Source organism: Suncus etruscus, chromosome 9 (assembly GCF_024139225.1).
Source record: "Suncus etruscus isolate mSunEtr1 chromosome 9, mSunEtr1.pri.cur, whole genome shotgun sequence".
Lineage (NCBI taxonomy): Eukaryota > Metazoa > Chordata > Mammalia > Eulipotyphla > Soricidae > Suncus > Suncus etruscus.
Genome location: NC_064856.1, coordinates 47,054,699 through 47,080,533, shown reverse-complemented (window position 1 = coordinate 47,080,533; position 25,835 = coordinate 47,054,699). Strand labels below are relative to the sequence as shown.

At 40.3% G+C, this 25,835-nt stretch overlaps 1 protein-coding gene across 2 annotated transcripts in view; it reads left to right on the top strand.

Moving 5' to 3' along the window:
- Positions 1 to 25,835, top strand: part of ACER3 (alkaline ceramidase 3) — a 125,394-nt gene that overhangs the window by 71,162 nt on the left and 28,397 nt on the right. For both annotated transcript variants that reach the window (XM_049780426.1, XM_049780427.1), the window contains 3 exons: positions 10,390 to 10,442; positions 13,535 to 13,616; positions 18,787 to 18,822. In XM_049780426.1, coding sequence (XP_049636383.1) covers positions 10,390 to 10,442; positions 13,535 to 13,616; positions 18,787 to 18,822 — 171 coding nt within the window. The remainder of the gene's footprint in view (positions 1 to 10,389; positions 10,443 to 13,534; positions 13,617 to 18,786; positions 18,823 to 25,835) is intronic.

Sequence of the window (25,835 nt, the reverse complement as noted above, 5' to 3'; positions counted from 1 at the left end):
GCTCATGTAGTAAGATTAGAACTACTTCAGGATTTTTGTTTTGTTTTGTTTTTTTGTTTGGGGGCATACCTGGCAGTGCTCACTTCTGACTCTGCTCACGGGATCAGGGGACCACATGGGTGTCAGGAATCAAACCTAGGTCAACAGGTAAGGCAATTGTCCTAGCTACTTTCTCTGGCCCCTATGCAAGGATTTTTTATTTACTCTTGCTCTAAGAAAGCCATAAATATATATATATATATATATATATATATATATATAATTTTTCTGGTCACCCTTTGACTCTCTTGTTCCTCATCACTAGCGTAAAAACTTCCATTATGGGGCCCGAAGAGATAGCACAGCGGCGTTTGCCTTGCAAACAGCCAATCCAGGACCAAAGGTGGTTGGTTCGAATCCCGGTGTCCCATATGGTCCCCCGTGCCTGCCAGGAGCTATTTCTGAGCAGACAGCCAGAGTAACCTCTGAGCACTACCGGGTATGACCCAAAAATTCAAACAAAACAAAACAAAACAAAAAAAAACAAAACTTTCATTATGTAGAGAAAATACGTGAGCTGTATATGTCATTTAAATTTTTCTAATAACCATTTTTAGTAAAGCCAGATTAGAGTGATGTAGATAAAAAGAATTTTAGTATTATATTTCATTAGCCAGATGTAATCAGCAAAAATTGCTTCAACATATAACCAGAATAAAAACTTATTAATAAGATGTTTCACCTTTTGAAAGTGAGTAGATTCAGCAGAGCTGATTGGGGTGGTGTTTGTATTCACAAAGTGTGTTTCAATGCACTGGAAGGCTGAAGGGGATTGCTACATGATGGAGTAGCTTTGTATTGTATGTGGAAGGAGGAGCACAGTGAAGAAGTATACAAATGCCAGTTCAGGAGCAACCTGTCAGTGGTAAGGAAACATCCCTGAGGAGGAGAAGTGACAGTAATGGCATACTGTTCCATGCAGAGATATTGTAGAAAATTCAGACTCTGCTTTTCAAAAGGCATGATACTTGCCTGTCTCAACTATAGGCAGGGGGTGAGGGAGGAGGGAGATGGGGGCGTTGGTGGTGGGAATGTTGCACTGGTGAAGGGGAGTGTTCTTTTTATGTCTCAAGCTACTTTCATATTTCCCATAGTTCAAGTCCATCCTGAACCTCAAGCTTTATAAACGAACACCTTCCTACCTCTCCAAATTCAGTATCAAATAAATTCTATGCCTTTGTTCAGTCCTAACTTTTTTAGTTGTGGCTTTAAAATAAGAGTTTATATCCAGATTTTAAGATGCACGTCCTGGGGCCAGAACAATAGTACAGCAGATAGACCATTTGCCTTGCACATGGACAACCTACATTTGATCCTCGTCACGACATATGTTCCCCTAAGTCCTCAGAGTGATTTCTGAATACAGAGCCAGGAATAACCTCTGAGCATCATGAGGGTGCCAATCAATAAGATTAAATACATGCTCATTTAAAAATTTTTCAATTTAGTTTCCTTAAATAAATAAGCAAGTAATCAATGTCTGGAGTCCAGACCTTTCTCCTGAGCTACAAAGTTCTATTTCTAGGTACCTAGTTGGCTCTTTCATAGACCTAATTATTGAGCATTGTTCTTGGAATTTTCTGTTCTCATTTCAACACCATCAGGACATTAAGCAAGACATTTGGAAGTAATCTTAGGCAATTTCTTTTTCTAACGTATATGTCAGTTGAATCCTGGTTATTTTGCTTAACAAATACTTCTTCAGCCAAATCATTCATATCTATTCCTGAATCTGCCATTTTATCCAAGTAGTACCTTTCATTAGCCTTAGAAGGACTCCCATAGCTAACTCCCACCCTAACACTGCCACTTTCATCAGTCTTGCACACACACCTCTCTTCAGGCACTGTGTGTTTACTCTACCAGTCAGCACAAGCTGCCATACAAAGTCCTGTGGACTTGGTGGTTTAAACTAGAGAACATTTTTTTTCTCATAGTTCTAGACACTCAGTATATGAGATTAGGCTGCTGACATAGTTCTGTCTGGTAGGAAGGCTCTTCTGGTGGGCAGGCAGTCTCCATCTGTAAAATTCTGTTTCCTTCCTTCCTCCTCTCTCCCTCTCTCCTCTCACTTTCCCCCTTCTTCCCTCTCTCTCTCTCTCTCTCCCTCTTTTCTCCCTCTCTCCCTCTCTTTTTCCTTCTCTTTACTCTCTCACTCTCCCCCTCTCTCTCCTCTCCCTCCTTTCCTCTCTCTTCATTTAGTCCCTCTACCCTCTTTTCTCCAATTCCCCTTTCTTCCCTCCCCTCCCTTCCCTTCTCTTCCCTTCCCTTCCATTTCTTTTTCCCTTTCCTTCCCTTCCCTTCCCTCTATCCTCTCCACCCAGAAATACTCAGGGCTTATATTTGGGACTGTACTCAGGGATCACTCCTGGAGTATGTGGGGGACCTTATATGTTGCTGCCAGCAATCAAATGAGTTGGCCACTTGTTTGACAATGCTTTGACCTCTATTTATCTCTCCAGCCCCTTCTGGTATCTTTCTTCAGAAAAAGGAAATTAATTCCATTGTGAGTGCCCACTCTCATGACCAATTATAATTACATCCAAAGACTCCATCTGATTAGGTTTCCAATCAGATTGGGTTCCCCAATCCTGATTGGGGATTACAATTTCCAACTTAAGAATTAGGATTTAGTAGACATTCTGTCTAGAACAACTGTTTTTAATTCTTGTTTTGGTTTGGTTTTGGTTTTTCGGGCCACACCCGTTAGATGCTCAGGGGTTACTCCTGGCTACGCGCTCAGAAATTGTCCCTGGCTTGGGGGGACCATATGGGACGCCGGGGGATCGAACCGTGGTCCTTTCCTTGGCTAGCGCTTGCAAGGCAGACACCTTACCTCTAGCGCCACCTCGCCGGCCCCTGTTTTTAATTCTTGATGTCTGACATCCAGGACCTAATAGGGACACTCCCCAGGCATAGTCTGTTCTAAGTTACCACAGACAACTCATCCTGGACTGTGCCTTTTGCAGGCAAAACAATACAAGCTTTATTCTAACCTACCTCCTCCTTCTAATTCACAAGCTGCAGGAAACAGCATCCCTCTGCCTTAATCACCGCAGGGCCAGAGAGCTAGTAGTAACCCCTATAATCCAGTTTTCTGAAAGAATTCATGTACTCCCCACTTTGTCCAGAGAACTACAGTAATAGCTCTCACAGCACCTCTTCCTGCCTCTGTTCTGACCCTGAAGCTTTTTCAAGTGTGACCTGGCATGGAATTCCTTTCCAGAATATTGAGCAAGAAATTACCTTTTACTTTGGAGAGAGGAGGGCACACCCAACTTTGCTCAGAGGTTAATCTTGTCTCTGCACTCAATCATGATGGCAGTCTTGTGGGCCATATGTCAGGAAATGAATCTGGGTTGACTGCATGTAAAGCAAGTGCCTTAATTACTGTACTGTTTCTCTGGCCCAAATTACCTTTTCAGTGTTTTCTTCTGACATGTGGGCCTCATCACTTCTGAGTTATAACAGTAATTTTTATACCTTTATATTATTAAAGCACCATAATTTACGAAGTTATTCATAGTTGAATTTTAGACATAAAGTGGCTTGTATTTAGATTGTATTTAGACATACAAAAGTCCTAGTTGTTGGCAAAGGGACCTTCAAATGGTAATATAGTTTAGATGCAGTTATAAGTATTAAGTCCTCATGTGAAGAGGGCCTTCAAAAAATGGAGATCAGGGAATTTGTTTTATTTTTCTCTCAGGCGCATGAGGGCACAGAGATAAGATAGGTATCTGCGAGCCAAAAATTGGATTCTGCCCATAAACTAAAGCTGCCCAGCCATCAGAACTGCAGGAAATAAGAATTTGTTGTTTAAGTGACTCTGTTTCCTTTTCTGTCTTGTTATAACATCCTTAGCTGATGAAAAATATCACCCTGCCCAAATCTTTGCAGTGACATATCATCATTTTTAAAATTAAAAATCTCTTTCAACTAAAACATTTTGCTGAGTATGTTTTCTACTTGTTTATTTGGAGGTGTAGGAAGAAGTTGAACCAATCTGGTAATGTTTAAGGCTCTTCTGTATTCATGAGTGACCCCTAGTGGCACTCAGGAAACTATATGGTGGCAGGGATTAACTAGAGCCACCCCAAGCCAGGCAAATGCCTTTAATGCCTGTACTATCTCTCCAGCCCACAACTTCTCTCTTTAGTCTAATTTGTTTTCCTTATCCTCATCACTAATTTAGATTCTGCCACCTTGGGCCTTTCTGTCTCAATTCTTTCTTTTTTGGGGACGAAGGGGGCACACCTGGCAGCACTCAGATACTCCTGGCTCTGAGTTCAGAAATCACTCCTGGCAAGCACGAGGGACCATATGGGATGCCAGGATTCGAACCACCATCCATCCTGGATCGGTTCTGTGCAAAGCAAACACCCTACCACTGTGCTCTCTCTCTGGCCCTTTTGTCTCAATTCCTTTTTTTTGTTTTTTGTTTTTTTTTTTGTTTTTTTTTTTGTTTTTTGGTTTTTCGGTCACACCAAGCAGCGCTCAGGGGCTTCTCCTTGCTCTATGCTCAGAAATCGCCCCTGGAAGCCTTGGGGGACCATATGGGATGCTGGGATTCGAACCACTGTCCTTCTGCACGCAAGGCAAACACCTTACCGCTGTGCTATCTCTCTGGTCCCCTTTGTCTCAATTCTTTTTTTTTTTGGGGGGGGGGTCTTGAATTCTTAACTTTCTTTCCTGCCACAGAATCTTGGCACATGCTATTTCATCTACCTAGGATTCTCATCATACCCCTCTTGGCTGTAATTGCATCTTGTTCAGGTCTCAGTTTATGTGTCGCTTCTCCAAAGGGATACTTTGAATGAGTCCCTAAGACTCCTATCTTATGGTCATGTTACTCTGTATTTTTTCTTTTATGACTTTGCCATAGTTATAATTGAGTTCTGCAAGCACTGTTTAATGTAGCTCTAGTAGATTATAAAATACTATTAGATAAAACATGTTATTGTCAGCACATAGTATAATGCTGGGCACACAGTAAGTGCTTATTAAATATTGTTGGGTCATTGAATACAATAATTACAATATGGGGCTGAAGTGATACCACAGCAGGTAGGGCATTTACCTTTCACGTGCCCAACCCAGGTTGCATCCCCAGCATCTCAACTCTGCCAGGACTAATTTATGAGCATAGAGCCATGAGTAACCCCTGAGTGCAGCCGGATGTGTCCCCAAACAAAACAACAACAAAAAAGAATTACAATAGGGCTAAGAGATAGTAGAGTGGTTAAGGAACCTGCCTTGCATGTAGTTGGCCCCAACTCTATCCCTGGTATCACATGTTTCTCTAAACATTACCAGGTGCCGCCTTGGGTTTCTCTAAGTAACTCCAAGCTGGGCTGGTCAATTTCTGGTAATTCAAGGTCCAAACAATATTGACACTACTAACCCTCGCATGGAAATGCTGATGAGAATTGCCAGGAGGGACTCCCCCCAGACCTCCAGAGTACCACTTTGGATACACAAAATAAAAATAAAAATAAAAACAGAACTACAGTAATCATTTTAGCTCCCTTTCAAACTATCTAGAAAGGCCTATTGTGATAATTTGAAGAAGATAATAGTTTTATGTGTCTTACCCTCCAAATATATGGATAGAAGATCCCCTAAAATATGCCATTTAAGGATTTCAGTGCACTGAAGAAAAGCCAATTTTTCATAGATATTTTAATGCATAAAAACTAAATAAAATATTCACCTATGCCCAGACAGATTGCAGGGTTTGCTCACCTACGTGGAAGGCAGAAAGAGGTTGGACTCATAGAACTTAGCAGTCTGCAGATCAGGCAGAATTTTACATCCAGACAGTGACAAGGTTGAAGCACAGAAGTCTGGCTGGAGTCTAAAAAAATGCCAGTTAGAGAGAATCTCTGGGGCACAGACCAAAAGAGACTCAATGATATAATTTCAGATAGGTTATCACACATTGCAGCAAGTAGAATAGCAAAGAGACAAGACCAGATCAACATTTACACTGGAGATAACCAAGATCCTGACCAAAGAAAGGAAAGGTTGATGTACACCGTGTACACAGAGCCTGAGGCCTGCAACCACTAATTTCCACATGCTGATGTCCTGTTACCTTTGAAGATTTAAAGTATTGGACTAGTGTGGAGTAGACGCTTTCCAAGGGCATATTGATTCATCTCCATATAACTAACACAATCAGTAGCCACGTTTGATAAAATCTTTCTTACTTAAATCAGTTGAACTGAAGAGTCTTTATGCTTATGAAATCCTTATAGTTATGAATCCTTATAAATACCCTTATGTTTAGTTAAATGTTTAAAGTTTAAAGGTCAAGCTAAAATAAATCAATATCTTTTGTGAGTTAAAAAAAATTAAAGGGGGGGCCGGGAAGGTGGCGCTAGAGCTAAGGTGTCTGCCTTACAAGCGCTAGCGTAGGACGGACCGCGGTTCGATCCCCCGGCGTCCCATATGGTCTCCCCAAGCCAGGGGCGATTTCTGAGCTCATAGCCAGGAGTAACCCCTGAGCGTCAAACGGGTGTGGCCCAAAAAAAACCAAAAAAAAAAAAAAAATTAAAGGGGCTGGAGAGATAGCACAGCGGTAGGGCAGTTGCCTTGCATGCAGCCAATCCAGGATGGACTATGTTTCGAATCCCGGCATCCCATATGGTCCCCTGTGCCTGCCAGGAGCGATTTCTGAGCGCAGAGCCAGGAGTAAGCCCTGAGTGCCGCTGGGTGTGACCCCAAAACCAGAAAATAACAAACAAACAAACAAACAAACAAAATTAAAACAAAACAAACTAAAGAAAAAATTCATGGGGCTGGAGCAATAGTACAGTGTGGAGAGACTGTGTTAACCCAGGTTTAATCCCCAGCATCTCATGTGGTTCCCTGTGCACTGCTAGGAGTAATTCCTGGGTGAAGAGTCAGGAGTAGGGGCCGGAGAGATAGCATGGAGGTAAGGCGTTTACCTTTCATGCAGAAGGTCATCAGTTTGAATCCCGGCGTCCCATATGGTCCTCTGTGCCGACCAGGAGCAATTTCTGAGCACGGAGCCAGGAAAAACCCCTGAGCACTGCCGGGTGTGACCCAAAAACCACAAAAAGAAAAAAAAAGAGTCAGGAGTAACCTCTAAACAGTACCAGTTACAGACCAAAAAGCAAAAATAAATAAAGATTAAAAAATAGGGGCCAGAGTGATAACATAGCAGGTAGGGTGTTTGCCTTGCACATGGCTGACCTGGGTTTGATCCCGGTCATCCCCTATGTACCCCCACCTGGCCTGCCAGGAGTAATTTCTGAGCTAAGAGTTATACATAACTCCTGAGCACCACTGGTGTGACCTGAAAACCACAAATAAAAATAATAAAATATGCAAAAATATGTTTAATGTGGGACCGAAGCTATAGCACAGTGGGTAGAGTATTTGCCTTGCTCTTGACCAACTTGTATTCAATCTCTGGCATCCCACATGATTCCCCAAGCCAAGAGAAAATTCTGAGCACAGAGCCAGGAGTAACCCCTGAGCATTACCAGGCTTAAAAACTAGGGGGAAAAAAGTTTAATGAAAAACCAATAAATCATGGTTTAAAACTTCAAATTGAAGAATCTTCTATGGATTATAAAACCTGTGGCAGATTTATCTGTAGTAATCATGATTTTGTATTAGTTCACCTTGGTGCATTCAAAGGTTGGGGCCGGGCGGTGGCGCAAGAGGTAAGGTGCCTGCCTTGCCTGTGCTGGCCTTGGACGGACCGCGGTTCGATCCCCCGGCGTTCCATATGGTCCCCCAAGCCAGGAGCAACTTCTGAGCGCATAGCCAGGAGTAACCCCTGAGCGTTACTGGGTGTGGCCCAAAAACCAAAAAAAAAAAAAAAAAAAAAAGTGATTCAAGTGAAAGGTTTTAAAAACAACATACAGATAAATTCTTTAGTCTGTGCAAAATCTGGTTCTGTTACTAATTGATTTTGTAATCTTAGATCAGTTAGAGTCACAACCTTATTGTTCTCATCTTGGAATAGTAATTATAGTATTTTGTAATGGTTGTGAAAATTAAATAAGATAATAAAATACACTAAACCACCAGTCTTGCTCAAATGCAACTGTTTCAGTAATTTACTGCAATATGTCACTTTGCCTTTGCTCTCTTTCTCCTTCTAGAATGCCTTCCTCTACTACCCATTTCATTTTCTGGCACCAGCTTCTCTCACTGTGTGTGTATTCATTGGGACTTTTTATTCATATTCTTTTTTGTTGTTGTTTTTTTTTGGGGGGGTCACACCTGGTGGTGCTCAGGGGTTACTCCTGGCTCTATGCTCAGAAATTGCTCCTGGTAGGCTCAGGGGACCATATGGGATGCCAGGATTTGAACCACAGTCCTTCTGCATGCAAGGAAAACACCTTACCTTCATGCTATCTCTTTGGCCCCTATGATCCATATTCAATCACCTTTTTTTCATTCCCTCTACCTCACTAGATTGTAAATTCTTTGCAGCCAGTGACAGTGAATTGTTTTCATGATATGCTCAGCTCATTGCCTGGTATCTTTAATCATATGTCTAGTGACTGAATAGTTTGTACAGTATTGGTTTAAGAGTTAGAAATAACTTGTAGACCTATAACACTTAGTTTATTGTTTAGCTTGTGGTTTAATATAAAGCTGCTATGATTTATTGTTAATATTTTTCAGGAGCCAGAGCGATATTATAGCAGGTAGGGCACTTGTCTTGCATGTAGCCAACCTAGGTTCAATTCCCAGCACCTAATATGATCCCCTATGCCCACTAGGAGTAACATTTCTGAGGGCAGAGCCAGGAGCAACCCCTGAGCACTGTTGGGATGTAGCCCAAATAATATTATCATCATAATAACATTTTTCAGAGACATAGGTTACATAGATTAAATGACTTTCTTGACCACTAATGTATTATATATACATTTATCTTTATGTAAACACCTTGATTACAAATATAATTGTAGTTGGGTTTCAGTCATGTAAAGAACACCCCCTTCACCAGTGCAACATTCCCATCATCAATGTCCCAAATCTCTCTCCTCCCCACGCCACCTCCACCTGTACTTTAGACAGGCTTTCTACTTCCCTCATTCATTCACATTGTTATCATAGTTCTCAGTGTAGTTATTTCTCTATCTGCACTCTTTGTGGTGATCTTCTTGTCGTGAGCTGGACCTTCCAGCCCTCTTCTCTTTGTCTCTGAGGATTATTGCAAAAAGGTCTTTTATTTTTCTTAAAACCTAAAGATGAGTGAGACCATAGATAAGTATAGACTATGATCTGCATCTATCTCTCACTCGCCCTCTGACTTATTTTACTCAGCATAATAGATTCCATGTACATCCATGTATAAGAAAATTTCATGACTTCATCTCTCCTTATGGCTCCATTGTGTGTATGTACTACCATTTCTTTAGACATTCATCTGTTGAAGGGCATGTTGGTTGTTTCCAGAGTCTGTCTATTGTAAATAGCGCAACAATGAATATAAGTGTGAGGAAGGGATTTTTGTATTGTATTTTCTTGTTCCTAGGGTATATCTCTAGAAGAACCACTAACATATTATAGTGAACAGATAATTCGTTTTAGGAGCAATCTGGTGGGGAAAGAAGTACAAAAGAATATTGATAGGACCCAGAGCTGAATACTTTGTAGATGACAGACTCCTTTCGTAGAGGCATATCAGAGTTTGTGATTTTGAATGATCCAAGTTCCCCAATAACAGCCATCCTGTTCAGATGTGTGCACTGAACTGCTTTGCTCAAAATCAATCAACTAAATAGTCATACTCAAAGGCCTGGAGATATTTCAGTGTTAGTATACATATCTAGTATATGGCCACCACAGGTTTGATTACCAGCATTACCCGGTCCCTCAAGTTCCTCTGGTGTGGCCCTGGAGTACCACCTGGGTGTCCTGTTTAGCCCCAATACTACAGGGCTTGAGCAGCACCTTATCCTCATGCTCTTGCATTCAAAAAAGTATGTATACTAGGGCCCGGAGAGATAGCACAGCGGCATTTGCCTTGCAAGCAGCCGATCCAGGACCAAAGGTGGTTGGTTCGAATCCCGGTGTCCCATATGGTCCCCCGTGCCTGCCAGAAGCTATTTCTGAGCAGACAGCCAGGAGTAACCCCTGAGTACTGCCGGTGTGGCCCAAAAACCAAAAAAAAAAAAAAATATATATATATATATATATATATATATGTGTACTAAGAGTAAACTAGATGATAAATACATCCATGAATTAAGGATATTGATAAGAGTTGACCCTCTCACTCATGACATTTTTATTTGCCTAACGATTATATCTCTAAAATATTCAAGTTTTGTTATTTGTTTTTGTTTCTTCTAGTTGTTGGATGAACTCCCAATGATCTATAGCTGTTGTATATTTGTATACTGCATGTAAGTATCTATGTTTAAAATGAAGTTGTTTGATATGTTTTAAAATTTATTTACCCCATCATGAATTAAGTCAGATAATCTGTTTACATTACTGGGAGTTCTACTCTACTTCTCTAGGAGTTTATAGTTTTCTTGATCTCACTATGTACTATAATCTGTGTATGGGATGATAATGTTTTTCATTAATGTTCATGTAGCAAATTTAAGTAGGTAGAGTCTTATACTTACATCTTGCATGTTCCTGAGTTTTGAATGTGTATAAATTTAGAACACAGTTTTACATACCATGCCATAAAAATATTTATCTACTTTGCACCGCAAATTATTTTACTCATCATACCAGGTCAACTCTAGTTCTTAGTCATGCAAGATAAATGGATATTGTTCCCTTGATAGCGTGGATGAATTGAAGCACAATGAGATTTTAGTAACTCATCTACAGATGTAAACTTGAATGACTTTCATAAGCTCATAGTAAATTTCAAAATTGGAAATTGCAATCTTGTCATACATCACTTGGCCATATTCTGGTCAAGGACAGGCTGCCTGCAGGATTAAGGGGTCAATAGGCCATATATATACCATATAGCCCAGCTCTGTGACAGACTAGTCTCTCTAGGTTTGTGTAGTTACTCTATGCTATTTACACAGGAAGTTTCCTAACATGCTCAACAAGATGTACTTTTATTGTCAAGCACTACCTGGTTGTATAAATTCAACACTCTTACCTTCCAGTTCCTAAGATTTAAACTTCTCTGAATCTATTAGGTTAATTTATCTGAGTCTTTTCAATATGATCATTGTTGTTAACATGAGTACTGTATCAATCATAGTGCCTCCATGAATATTGGAAAGAATAAAAAACAAGGGTATAAAGGTTTAATACCTCAAAATGGGTCTTGTTATAGTCACACATACTTTAATTATCTGAGCTAAGTTTAAAGCCAATGTTTGTTTGATTCCAAAGTCCATCTTCTTTTCCCCCATCAGTGGTTTCACAGCCCAAGGGAGAGTCCTATTCTAGATTACATGAAGCAATAAACTCTGACTTTTTTCAAAAATAAAACACAACAACCAAAAGTCAACATAAAGACAGAGAGTCTTCATGATGATGAAGGTGAAGTAACTTTGAACCTCAAAATCATGAATGTTAACTCTATTCTAACCATATTACTTCAACTACAATAAAAAATTAATTTAAAATACTATCTTCTATTCCTTTTGAGTAGATGGATGTATTATAAAATTAAATATAATGTTCTTTATTTACAGAATAAATTAAAATTAATTTTTGTCTTAAAAATAAATAAAAGACTATCTTATGAAGATATGTAAAAATCAGAATGGTTTAAAAATATTTTTTTCCATTTTTGGGCCACACTCAGGGGTTGCCCCGGGCTTTGTCCTCAGAAATAACTCCTGGCAGGCTTGAGGGAACCTGGGGATCTAATCTGGGTCAAATACATGGCAAAGCAAACACCCTACCCACTGTGCTATGGCTCCAGTCACAGAAAAATGTATCTTTTTTTTTTAAACTCATCTGAAATTTTTTGTCTGGCATAGTGACTATTTTAGACTGTTTGGGCCTCCAATCTCCTGCAGCCCTTCAACTCTGCTGTCATGGAGTATACTTGGCTGTAGATAACATGCAAGCAAATGAGTCGATGGTGTCTGTGTAGAACTTGATAGAAACAGGCTTAGGCTGAGAAATTGACCCGAGGTCTGTCTACTTTCCTATCCCTTGCTAGAAAAAAATGCCTTTTTATTTTGGGGCTGCACCTGGCAGTGCTCAGGGGTTACACCTGGCTATGCACTCAGGAATTACTCCTGGCGGTGCTCATGGGACCATATAGGATCCTGGGGATCAAACTCAGATAGCTTCATACAAGACAAACACCCAACCTGCTGTACTATATTGCTCCAGCCCCAAGAAGAAAAATACTTTTTGACAAGTTCTTTCTAACAAATCAATAAGTCACAGAATTTAATGGTAAGAGGCGATTATAGAAATTATCTGACGAGCAAGGACTTTGGGTCCTTGGGATATGGAGGTGGGCACACTGGTGATAGGTGTGGTGTTAGAATTATGTGTGCAAGAAACCATTATAACAGTATTATAAAACGCAGAATCTCAATCTATTAAAACATGATCATATAAAATAAAAACATACTTTTTTTAAAGACCAAGAAATAGAGGGTTGGAGAGGTAGTACAGTAGCTAAGGCACTTGTCTTGCACACGACTGGCCTGGGTTCAATCTCCAGCTTTGCCTACCATTCCTCTAGTTTGCAAGGAGTGATCCCTGAGCAGAGATAAAGTAAGCCCTGAGCAGCATTGAGTGTGGTAGAATTAAAAAAAAAAAAGGAAAAATAGTATAGGAGCCAACTCTCACAGCCAAATAATTAGCAAACTGAAAAAACCCTCTTGCTTCTTCACCTAAAACATGGGCTCAATGGTTGGGTACTTATGGCCACACTCAGCAATTGTTGGACTCCTCTGACTTTATACTGAGGGGTTTCTCCTGGTGCTGCTCAGGGATCTAAGCAATGCTTCCAGCATGTACTCCAGCCTCTTGAGATTTGTCTGGTTTAGAGAGATAGTACAGTGGGTAAGCATCTTACCTTGCATACAGTTGACATTGGCTTGATCTCCAATGCTGCACAAGGCCCCCCAACTACTGCCAAGAGTAATACCTGAACACTGAGCTAGGAGTTAACCTGGAACACCGCTGAGAGAGGAAGGAGAGAAAGGAAGGTGGGAAAGAAAGGAGAGGAGGAAAAAACAAAGAAATGAAATAAAGAGAAAAGCAAGCATTAGCCCTTCATATTCCATTAATTCAGTCTCTTATTCCCAAACTCGGAATTTTCAGGAAAGAACATCTGATTGGCCCAGTGTAAATCAGCTGACCACTGTGGTCCCTGGCCCAGCCTCACCTCTGTGCCTGCTATCCAAGTTCTCTTAGATGAGAGTATGGGTGGGAGGAAATGAAGGACTTTGCTAGAGGCAGACACAGATTCACAGCTGGTAAAGCAGCATTCCTGATTGACTGACTCTGAAACAAGTTTCTGTTCCCTTTCTCTTTTTTTCCTAAGGTTTGAATGTTTCAAGACCAAGAACACAGTAAACTACCATCTGCTTTTTATCTTAGTTCTGTTCAGTTTGATAGTAACCGTGGTAAGTCAGATTGTATTTCTTACAGAGTATGAGATCTAAAGTTTCGAGTATGCGCTTTCTATTCAAACTCACAGTTCCTACAGGGGACTTATAGGTATTAGTATTGCATTGTTTCCTGCTCTGGTGTTATTTCTCAGCAGAAAGTTGAAACAATTTTATAAAATCCGGATATTTTTTAAGGGAGGAGGGAATGTAAAGTTGAATATTTAATAACATAGTAATAGGGAAACTGGATATACTACTTCCTATATGTTTTTTTTATTTTTAATTTTTTGGTAGTGCAACCAAAACCAGCATTGCTCAGGGCTTACTCCTGGCAAGGATCCAGGGACCATAAGAGGTGCCAGGGATTGAACCTGGGTCAACTGCATGCTTACCATGGCAAGTGTTTACTCACTATACTATCTCTCTGGCTGCTTTCCAAGGATTTGTACTCACTGCCCTTATTCCACCTACTAAATTGAGAGAGAGAGAAAGAGAGAGAGAGAGTCAGAGAGAGAGAGACAGAGACAGAGACAGAGAGACAGAGACAGAGAGAAGGGAGAAGGGAGAAGAGAGAAGAGTGGGAGCTCAGAGATTCCAGGGGCTACTTCTATCATACTCAGTCTGGCTGTACAAGCAGATGGTGCAGTATTTGGACCCTGTGATGTGGTGCTGCTGATATGAAGTGAGGTACAAGATGAGATGCCTGGAGAGTCCTGAACCTGCCAGTCACAAATTTCAGCTATTTGGGGGTGTGTGGGGAGCACACCAGGTGATGCTCAGGGGTTACTCCTATGTGCTCAGAAATTGCTCCTGGCTTGAGGGACCATATGGGACGCCAGGGGATCGAACCAAGGTCCATCCTGGGTCATTCGCATGCAAGGCAAATGCTCTACCACTGTGCCATCACTCCGGCCCCCACAATCCAGTTTTGAGCTTAATCCCAGTTCAGTGTGGCCATTTGAATAAAGTTACCTGAGATAACTGGTTATTTTTTTGTTTGTTTGTTTTTTGGGGCCACATCCATTTGATGCTCAGGGGTTACTCCTGGCAAAGTGCTCAGAAATTGCCCCTGGCTTGGGGGGACCATATGGGACGCTGGGGGATCGAACCATGGTCGCTGTCCTTCCTTGGCTAGCGCTTGCAAGGCAGACACCTTACCTATAGCGCCACCTCACCGGCCCTTATAACTGGTTATTTTAGTTCCTGCCCTAGTCCCAGTGTCTTTGCTCTCTCAAGTGAATTGCATTTTGTATTATGAAAAATTGGGACTGGAGTATTGGTACAGTGATTGCCTTACACATAGCTGACCCAAATTCAATTCCAGGCATTCCATTTCTGAGCCTGCCAGGAGTAATTTCTTAGTGCAGAACCAGGAATAACATTTGAACATCACTGGTTGTGTCTCCTCACTCCCAAATTAAAGTGTCTTAGTGCATAAAGACTAAGGATTGCAACATATCTAAAGAATCAATATTCCTTTTTTTTTTTTTTTTTTGGTTTTTGGCCACACCCGGTAATGCTCAGGGGTTACTCCTGGCTATGTGCTCAGAAGTCGCTCCTGGCTTGGAGGACCATATGGGACACTGGGGGATCGAACCGCGGTCCGTCCTAGGCTAGCACTGGCAAGGCAGACACCGTACCTCTAGCGCCACCATGCCGGCCCCAAGAATCAATATTTCAATGAATATTTTATGGCATATATAAACCTGTGTGATTTGAAATATGCACATAGTGAAATAATTACTACAGTTGTGCAAATGAAAATATCTTCTCACATCCTTATTATTTTATTTGTGTGAGAGAGGATGGCATGCCTTAATCTTCTCTCATAGAAAATTCCTTGTATTCATTATAGTATTATTAACCCTGTCATCACGGTAAACACTGGATGCTGGCATTTAAGGGCCAGGTAGAAGAACAGAGCCTGTCATAGAGACTGTAAACAAATCACAGATGTAGAAAAACTAGATATAGAAAAACCAAGAAGTTCCTAGGAATAACAGTCTTAGTCGTCTCTGAAAGTTAGTTTAATGAAGATTGAGGTGTGAGCCATAAAATTTTCAATTCTATGACCAAGTAACCTTAATGAAAATACTGTCAGTAATACATTTTGGGACTAGACTCCACTAGACTCCTGTGAGAAGTAGAGGTGGTTATGAGCAGGTTGAAAGAACACATGTACTTTTTTTTTTTTCCTGCTTCTATATTGCCTTGAGTCCTTTATAAAGTTCTCACTCACCATGAAAAAAATATTAGACTGTCAAAGGTGAAATGAAATTAGGAGAGCTCTAATGACTTTCCTGTCTAGTCAGTTTTATGGGAACCAAAGGTACGGAGGTAAGGCTGGTTAAGATTTAACATTACAGAGCCGGAGAAATAGCACAGCGGTGCCCATACACATGTGTGTGCCAGATATGGGTGCCCATCCCTCAAAACAAACAAACTAGAATATGGATATATTGCTTAATTTCTGATCCAGGACGGATGATGGTTCAAATCCCGGCCTCCTATATGGTCCCTTGTGCCTGCCAGAAGCGATTTCTGAGTGCAAAGCCAGGAGTAACCCCTGAGGGTGTGACCCAAAAACAAAACAAAATAAAAAACATTTTGAACAGATCTGAGTTTGAACTGACTAGTTACTTCAGAACTGTGAAATATGAGAGCCAGAGAGATAGTATAGTGGACAGGGTGTTTGCCTTGCACACAACAGACCCTGTTTCTACCCCCCAGAAACACATTTGATTTCCTCTGCACCACCAGGAGTAATTCCTGAACACAGAGCCATGACTAAGTCTTGAACACTGCCAGATGTGTGCCCATCCCCTTAAAACAAATAAACTAGAATATGGGCATATTGCTTAATTTCTACTGCTTTAACCTCCCTCCTGTAAACAAAGGCTAGCAATAGCTTATGCTTTTGTAGAGTGGTGAAAATAATACCTGGCTCCTAGTAAAGAATCTGTAAGTTCTTTTGCCATAAAAAAAAAAAAAAAAAAAAAAACCTGGTGAGGGCGGAGAACGTGACTAGTAGTAGAACACATGCTGCTTTCTTTTCATGCCTCACATCCTGGGTTTGGTTCCGGTCAACATTCCTCAAATTGTTTTTAAGATACATGCTCTTTGGTGTTTATTTTTATTAATAGAAATGAAACTCTGAAACAATGTATATAGAACTCATATATTTTGAAGTAATAAATTTCAGAGATGAAAAGCTTTCTGCCTAAGTAAAAAGTTGTATCACGTCTACACACATTTTATTCCTAAAACTCTATGGACAATTAAATCTACTTTGGTTTAATGACGGCAGAAACTTCCTCTAGGAATAAGAAATCTTGTAGTCAAATAGAAAAAGTACATAAAATTTTATGACAGATCTTGAAAAATACTCAGTGGCTTAAGCACCAGCCTTCCCATGAGTTCAATTCCCAGAGCCATCACATATACCTCGTGCAAACTTCTTAAACATTGGGGCTAGAGCAACAGTACAGTGGGTAGAGCATTTGTGCCTTGGGTTCCAATATCATGATGGTTAACCAATCACTAGAAGGAGTGATTCCTGAGTGCAGAGCCAGAAGTAAACTCTGAGCATTGCCAGTGAAATATGGGAGTCAGAGAGATAGTATAGTGGACACGGTGTTTGCCTTGCACCACCAGGAGTGATTCCAGAACACAGAGCCAGGAGTAAGTCCTGAACACTGCCAGATGTGTATGCCCATCCCCTCAAAACAAACAAACAAACTAGAATATGGGCATATTGCTGAATTTCTCCTGCTTTAACCTTCTTCCTGTAAATTAAGGTCCCCAAACCATAAATAAATAAATTAATAATAAAAGTTGAAAAGCAAAAAAAAAAAAAAAGTTGAAAAGCAAACCAGGAGTGAATCCTAAGAGCAGAGCCAGGAGCAACCCCTTAGCACTGCTGAATGTGGCCCAAAGCCAAAAATAAAACAGACAAAATAAATGAAGCCTGAGAAGTAGTATGGCAGGTAAGGTGCCTGCCTTTCATGTAGTTACTCCAGTTCAATACTGATAGCCCATATATTCTCCCAAGCACTGCCAGGAGTGACTCCTGAGTGTAGATCAAGAATTATCCTCTCAGGCTGGTGTGGCCTGAAACAAAAAATAAAACAAGGTTTTATCCTAAAAGATAAAAAGAATAATAAGTGTGTAGATAAAAGGGTATAAAGAAAAAGTCTTGAGAGAAAAAAATAAAACAAAATAAAATAATTTATGAGATCAGCACTATGTTAAATGGGAATATAGATATCTAATCATAGTCCTTGCTGGCAAAGAGATTATTGACTTATAGGACAGAGACAAAGTTATAAACTCCCTAAAATTAACAGATGGATGTCGAGGGTTGAAGGCAGGCCTCTAGGGATAGAATCAGAAAAGACTGACAAAGTTCAGTCTTGAAGACGGCTGTTTGCCAGCAGTGGAGGATGCCTTGAACATACACATAACAGCAAACTGTTTAAAGGTAAAGGACCATAAAACTTCTGAAGGTTTTTTCTGGAAGCATAAAACTTATCTAGGCAAGTACTGTAATTCTCTTGAGAATTAGGAGAAACAGGAGATCACTGAGACTGCAAAGGCAGATAAGAGACGATTCTGACCTTTGGATTTGTCTCGTAAGTGATGAAAATCATGTTTAGGGTTAGCATTTGGGTTTGGGTGCCAGAGAGATAAGCACAATAGGTAAGGTGATTACCTTGCATGAATTCAACTCTGACTCCATGAGTGATCCCTGAGCACAGAGCTTAGAGTAAACCCTTAGCACCTTCACACCTTCAGGTGTGACCCAAAACATCTATGTATGTGTGTATGTATTAATATGTGTATTCCCTTTCCCTTTTTGTTTTCTTGTTGCTACCATCATCAGGAGTTGCTCACACTTTGTTGACATGCCTCTACACAGGCTCCCTATGTTGGATTCTTTCAGTACCATGGTGTGCCTGCATATTTGGTTGCAGTGCTCATTGTGGACTATGATATTTGGTTGCCAGGAATCAAGGACTACTGAGATCATGTTCAGTGCATGTGGGGCAGTGCTAGGAATCAAATTCAGGGTCTCCAACTTTGGGCAGATTACTCTGTGACTAAGTTGTCATCCTCCAGGCCTGTAATAAGTTTTCTTCCCCTCCCATAGTGCATGCCATTCACTTTGTTTCTTTTACTCTTTCAGGTTTACCTTAAGGTAAAGGAGCCTATATTTCATCAGGTAATTTTTTTTTAAGTCATTACATTAAATTGTTTACTAATACTTGCCTTTTCTCTTTTTTTGTTTTAGAGTAAATAAATGCAGATATAGCTTTTTAAAAAGAAAATGGCAGCTATCTAAGGTTGCAAAATTCAGGAAAGGTAGAGATTGCAAACTCAAAATCCTCCAGGATCAGATTATAGCTAATAGGAGTATGCCTGAAAGAATCACTCACAGTACAAACTAGAGCTCCCTCTGCAGATGAGAATGTGAAGCTCATGTTTTTATAATGGGTTGATTTGAAATTCTTTCTTTATTGTTCAAAATTTTTTTAAATATAAAACCATCTTAAATACTTCTACTTACCACTGACATTTAAATATTTTGATTAATAATAACTATTAGTAGTAGTTTTGTATCTCTATCTATAGTGCTTAATATGCCTTATCTCATAGTAGTTCTTGTTTTGTTTTGTTTTTAAGTAAAATGTTCTAAAATAGTGGGACAGAACCATAGTACAATGGGTACAGTAACTTGCCTTGCATGAAGCTGATCTGGGTTCAATTCCTATCACTCTACATTGTCCTGTGAGTCACCATTAGTGACCTCTGAGTCCAGAGCCAGAAATAAGCAACACAGCTGGGTATGCCACAAAAAGAGACCAAAAATTCCTTGAGGCACAGTTCACTTTGAATTGCCAGAATATAGGGTTCTTGAACTCCCCTTCACTTCTCAGAACCATCCTGTGCCACCTACATCTTTCTTCAGGCCGTGAATCTTCTTATTTTGGATCTTTTTTCTCACCTCTCTTCCCTCTTTCCTCTTCTTTCTCCACTCTCAACCTACATTCTTCCTCAGGACTATTTTATTTTAAATTTTATAAATTCCTTGAATATTTTCCTCTTGTTTATATTTTATAAGTTTTATTGAAGTGGGAGATTATTTATGCCCAGAGGAGTCAACACTGGAAGCTTTGCTGTAGGAAATCAGGACAACTGCTGCTGCAACTGGAACAGCAGTGACTTCAGAGAGCAGATTTCCACTGCTGTTAAAGAAAAGAGCTGCTGTTAACTGAGTGCCAGCAAGTGCCTGGCATCCTGTTCAGTACCAGACAGCCCCTTTTACTCCAACAGCCCTGCAAATTAGGGATCATTGTCCACATGTTAAGGAAATGAGCTCAGCCATAGTAATTTGCCACAGGGTTATTAAAGGTCATCATTAAAGGTCAAAGCTAGAATCATGGCCTACATTTTAATCCTAACACTATTCTTAAGTGCATTTTATTTATTTATTTTTATTTAGTTGGGGGTTTTGCTTTTTTTGTTTGTTTGGTTTTTGGTTTTTGGGTCATACCCAGTGATGCTTAGGGGTTACTCCAGGCTCTGTGTTCAGGGGTCATTCCTGGCAGTGCTTGAGGGACCACCTGGAATGCCAGGAATCAAACTTGGGTCATCCTTCTGCAAGGAACAGACTCCCTACTCACTGTGCTATTGCTCCAGCTTTTCAGTGCATTTTAGAAATACAGAGGCCTTGTAGTTTTAAAGTATGTTGTGCTTATATAAAAAGTAAATATCCCTATATTTTTCTGGTTTTTGAAATGAATTTCAAGACTACATTTTTACAACCTTGTTTTCTGCTATACCAGCTTAAAGTACATGTATTCAATTTATGTTATGAGAAAGAAAATCCTCACTTTTGTGTTTATTATTACGCAAGATGTCATTATATAATTACACCTCTATTTAAAACAAGTTTTGGCATAGTATAAAAGTGAAGTAAGGTTTATCTAATGAATATCCATTTTTATAAATTTCTTGTTTCACATAAGAAAAATCACAAAAACAGGGGCCAGAGCCATGGTGCAAGCTGTAAGGCATTTTCTGAGTGCATAGCCTGGAGTAACCCCTGAGCATCACCAGGTGTAGCCCAAAAACCAAAACTAAAACAAAACAAAAAGAAAAAGAAAAATCACAAAAACAAAACACCAATAATAGAAAATTTGAGGGTTTTTTGGGAGTATTTGGTTTTTGGGTCACACCTGGAGGTGCTGAGGGGTTACTCCTGGCTCAGTGTCCTGACAGGCTTGGGGGACCATATGGGATGCCGGGAATCGAACCAGGGTCTGTCCTATGTTGGCTGTGTGCAACCAACACACTCTACAGCTGTGCTATAACCCTGGCTCAAGATTAATTTTTAGATCTCCCACATTTTTAGCTTCCTGCATTACAATTTTTATTTATTTATAAACACAAAATTTGTATGCATTAATTTTTGCAAATTTAATTGTTCACTTCCCACATTACAATTTCCAGTATTTTTCAGGTATTTTCTTCTCTGTTTATAGTTTTTGCTTGTAGGAAGTGAGGTGGAATGAAAACTTAGGGTTTCGGCCTATATTTAGGCTGAGATTACAAATCAGGATAGAAGGGAAATGCTGGAATGAAGAGGATATGCAATGAAAATGATGTACTTCCTCACTAAATGTTAGTTATGAACTCAGTACCAAACTCTGAAATGGAAGTTGGAAGCAGGCAAGAAAACAAAACTTTAAGATCTAAAATCAGGCAAGCCTGGCTTCCAATGAATTCTCTGCTTTCTTTTTTTTTTGTTTGTTTGTTTTTTGTTTTGTTTTTCTTTTTGTTTTTTTTTTTTTTGTTTTTGGGCCACACCCGGTAACGCTCAGGGGTTACTCCTGGCTATGTGCTCAGAAGTTGCTCCTGGCTTCGGGGACCATATGGGACACTGGGGGATCGAACTGCGGTCCGTCCTAGGCTAGCGCTGGCAAGGCAGGCACCTTACCTCTAGCGCCACCGCCCAGCCCGAATTCTCTGCTTTCTAAGTCTGTTTTCCTTCACAAGTGGCTTGACTTTGTCAGGGGTTGGTTTTCTTGTTATTCAACAAGTATCTTGTAAACCCTCAATATGCTGTGGTATCGTGGTAGGCAGAAAAACATTCTAGTAAATGAAGTAATGAGATCTCTGCTCTATCTACTCTTTGCGGAAATCGACCTAGTAATCTCCTATAGTTGTATGAGAATTAGTGATGGGGCCGGAGAGATAGCATGGAGGTAGTGAGTTTGCCTTGCATGCAGAAGGATGGTGGTTCGAATCCCGGCATCCCATATGGTTCCCCGAGCCTGCCAGGAGCGATTTCTGAGCATAGAGCCAGGAGTAACCCTTGAGTACTGCCAGGTGTGACCCAAAAACCAAAAAAAAAAAAAAAAAAGAGAGAGAGAGAGAATTAGTGTTAAGCATCTGAGACCAACAGCACATAGTAACACTAATATTGATTATTATTATTATAATAATTATAATATAATTAAAATATAATTATAATAATTATTATAATCATATTACTGTTAAAATAACTAATATTAACATAGCAAAGAAATAAAGCATGTTTGCTAAATTCAAGGAGTTCACTGGTTGGGATGATGGGTTTATAAAAAAGTATTTTGGGGATTGGAGCAGTAGCACAAGCGTTGGATCCCCCCCTTCCCCGGAGTCCCATATGGTCCCCCAAGCCAGGAGCGATTACTGAGCACATAGCCAGTAGTAACCCCTGAGCTTCACTGGGTGTGGCTCAAAAACTAACAAACAAAAAAAAAGTATTTTGGGGCCAGAGTGATAGCAAGCAGTAGGCTGTTTGCCTTGCATGCAACTGACACAAGACAGGTTTGGATTCAATCCCCGGCATCCCATATGGTCCCCGAGCCTGCCAGGAGCAATTTCTGAGAACAGAACCAGGAGTAACCCCTTTCGCACCTCCAGGTGTGACCCAAAAACCAAACAATCCCCTAAAAACATTAACCTCAAATTTTCAAACAAATTATCTTGGGGGTGGGAAATAACCCAACTCTGGGTTAGATCTCTAGCGCCATGTGGTACCAGCTATAGCACCAAAGTCTCCCGAGCACCTCTAAGCTGAGCAGTACTGCACCTATGGACCTTAAATCACCACCCAGGTTGGCTAAGAATCAATAGGAGTGAATTTTAGGCCCTCAGCCCTGCTTGGGAAGCCGCAGAGGGGAAAACAATAGATTTTAAAAAAGTCTAGTTAGGGGCCAGAGAGATAGCAGAGCGATAGGATGTTTGCTTTGCATATGACTGACTTGGATCTACCCTGGTTTTATTCCCAGCATCCCATATGGTCCCCGAGCCTGTCAGGAGTGACTTCTAAATGCAGAGCCAGGAGTAACCCCTGAATGCTGCCAGCTTGACCCAAAAACAAAACAAACAAAACCAAACTAGACTTCTATCTAATATAATCCTATTTTTCACTACATGTAAAGCTTTATTTGAAGAAGTCTATGCCCTTAAATGTCTTGTCTAAAATATCCTGTTCATGATCTGTTAACTAATTACAATACATGTTTTATAATTTTGGCTTAAAGTCTCCTAATCATTTTCTTTTCTTTTTTTTTTTTTTTTGGTTTTTGGGCCACACCCGTTTGACGCTCAGGGGTTACTCCTGGCTATGCGCTCAGAAATTGCCCCTGGCTTGGGGGGACCATATGGGACGCCAGGGGATCGAACCGAGGTCCGTCCTACAATAGCGCTTGCAAGGTAGACACCTTACCTCTAGCACCACCTTCCCGGCTCCTCCTAATCATTTTCTAGATATCATTTTTAGCTAAATAGAACTGCTATTGCTGTTTTTTTAAATGAGTCTTTCCTATTTGTCAAAGTTTGACATTTTGCTTTTCTTTCACATAGATATTCTTGTGTATGTAAAGAAGTTTTAAAAAAATTTATCTTCTTTGGGTGACACCTAGTAGTATTTAGGGCTTATTATAATTTAGGAATTATTCCTGGCACTGCTCAGGGGCCTGCCTATATGGGATGCCAGGGATCAAATCCAGCTGGGCTACACAAAAGGAAAACACTTCACTTATAGTACTATCTTTCCAGCTCCTGTCTTAGATTTTTTTTTTTTTCGGGCAACACCCATTTGATGCTCAGGGGTTACTCCTGGCTAAGTGTTTAGAGATCAGAGATCGCCCCTGACTTGGGGGGACCATATGGGACACCGGGGGATCGAACCACGGTCCTTTCCTTGGCTAGCGCTTGCAAGGCAAACGCCTTACCTCTAGCGCCACCTCGCCGGCCCCCTGTCTTAGAATTTTTAAATGGAAAAACTTTTAGTATTTGCCACAAGAGTCACAATTATTTTTAAACTTTTAAAATTACTGAAAAAAAGAGAGAAGCAATGTTGTGTAGCCTAAAAGAGTTCTAACTTGAGGATAGAATTTTGATTTCTTTACCCTTGAGTTTCTTGAATTTTAGAATCTTTTTTTTTTTTTTTTTTTGGTTTTTGGGTCACACCCAGCAGTGCTCAGGGATTACTCCTGGCTCCATGCTCAGAAATTACTCCTGGCAGTCACGGGGGACCATATGGGACACCGGGATTTGAACCAATGACCTTCTGCATGAAAGGCAAACGCCTTACCTCCATGCTATCTATGCAGCCCCGAATTTTAGAATCTTGATTTGTTAACACTGTACTGTTGCCCCGGAACAATTTCCCACTGTGTGTAACCTTTTAGTGTGTAAGATATTTACAACTCAACCAGAGAGTAATACAGGCTTTTAAGGTACTTGCTGGGGCCAGAGCAACAGTACAGCGTAGGGCACATCCTTTGCATGCGGCCAGCACAGGTTCAATTCCTGGCACCACATATGATCTCTCAATCCTCACCAGGACTAATTCCTGAGTACAAAGCCATAAATAACCCCGAGCATGCTGGTGTGACCAAAAACAAACAAACAAACAATTTAGAGTACTTGCCTTTTATGTGGTAATTCCAGTTTGTTATCTAGCACTGTATGGTCCCCTGAGCACTGCTAGGAGTACCCCTATGAACTTAGAGCTAGCTCCTGAGCACTTCTGGGTGTGGCCAAATTTCCCCTTCAAAATTTTTTCAAAACAAGGAGTATTATTTCACAAGGGACAATATAAAGATAATAATTATGTCATCATGCAAAGCATAGGGAGTAAACAATAATACAAAAGTGATCATATTAAAAGTACACAGGGGCTGGAGAGATAGCATGGAGGTAAGGCATTTGCCTTTCATGCAGAAGGTCATTGGTTCGAATCCCGGTATCCCATATGGTCCCCAGAGCATGCCAGGAGTGATTTCTGAGTGTGGAGCCAGTAGTAACCCCTGAGCGCTGCCGGGTATGACCCAAAAACCAAAAAAAAAAAAAAAGTACACAGATTAAGATGGATGACTAACACTCATAAATTCCTGTCTATGATAATCACTGAACACTCCTGAAAGGAGATACTAATGGGGCCAGAGAAAAGTAGTGAAATACAATTAGACACGGAGTTACTAAAAGTCTCTCAAAGCCAATGTTTGTCTTGCTAAATAGTTTAGCTTTCCTGAGGGGGAAAATACTGATAATGTTTCCACTTGACTAGATTAAATCCAAAGTGATCCAGACATCACCAAAGAGAGCCAAAAGGCTGTTCATTTAATTTTCAGGCATACAAAGGGCAATACTCCAACCCCATGGCTGCCACATTCAATAAAATACCACAATGTCTTAAGCAAGGAAACAAAGATTGCATAAGGCTAATAAAAGAAAATTTAAGAAGCTACTGAACAAATTAGATCTCATATGATGTCATTGCAATCGCCCTGCTAAATGAGATGTCTCCCAAAGATTGTTCCCAGACATGGCTTATCAGCCATATATATATTAGTCCTCTTCTTATTTGGCTACAGGTTTTGCAGGGGGGAAAAGCTAGGTAACAATTTAAGAGACAGGAAATTGGATTTACTTAATATTATTATGTTTTATCTGTGCTACTCTATTACTAATTAGGGATGTGAGGCAACTAGTCTATAGGCACACTTGAAAAAGTTTACTTTTTTATATCACATGCTGATATAAATTCTCATCTATAATTCATATAGATTGATTTACCTATTATCTTACTAAAATATCAACAAATCACTGTCTTTTGCAGGTAAGATAACTGAAATCTGAGAGATTTGAATAACTTTTCCAATGCCTTTCATGTAC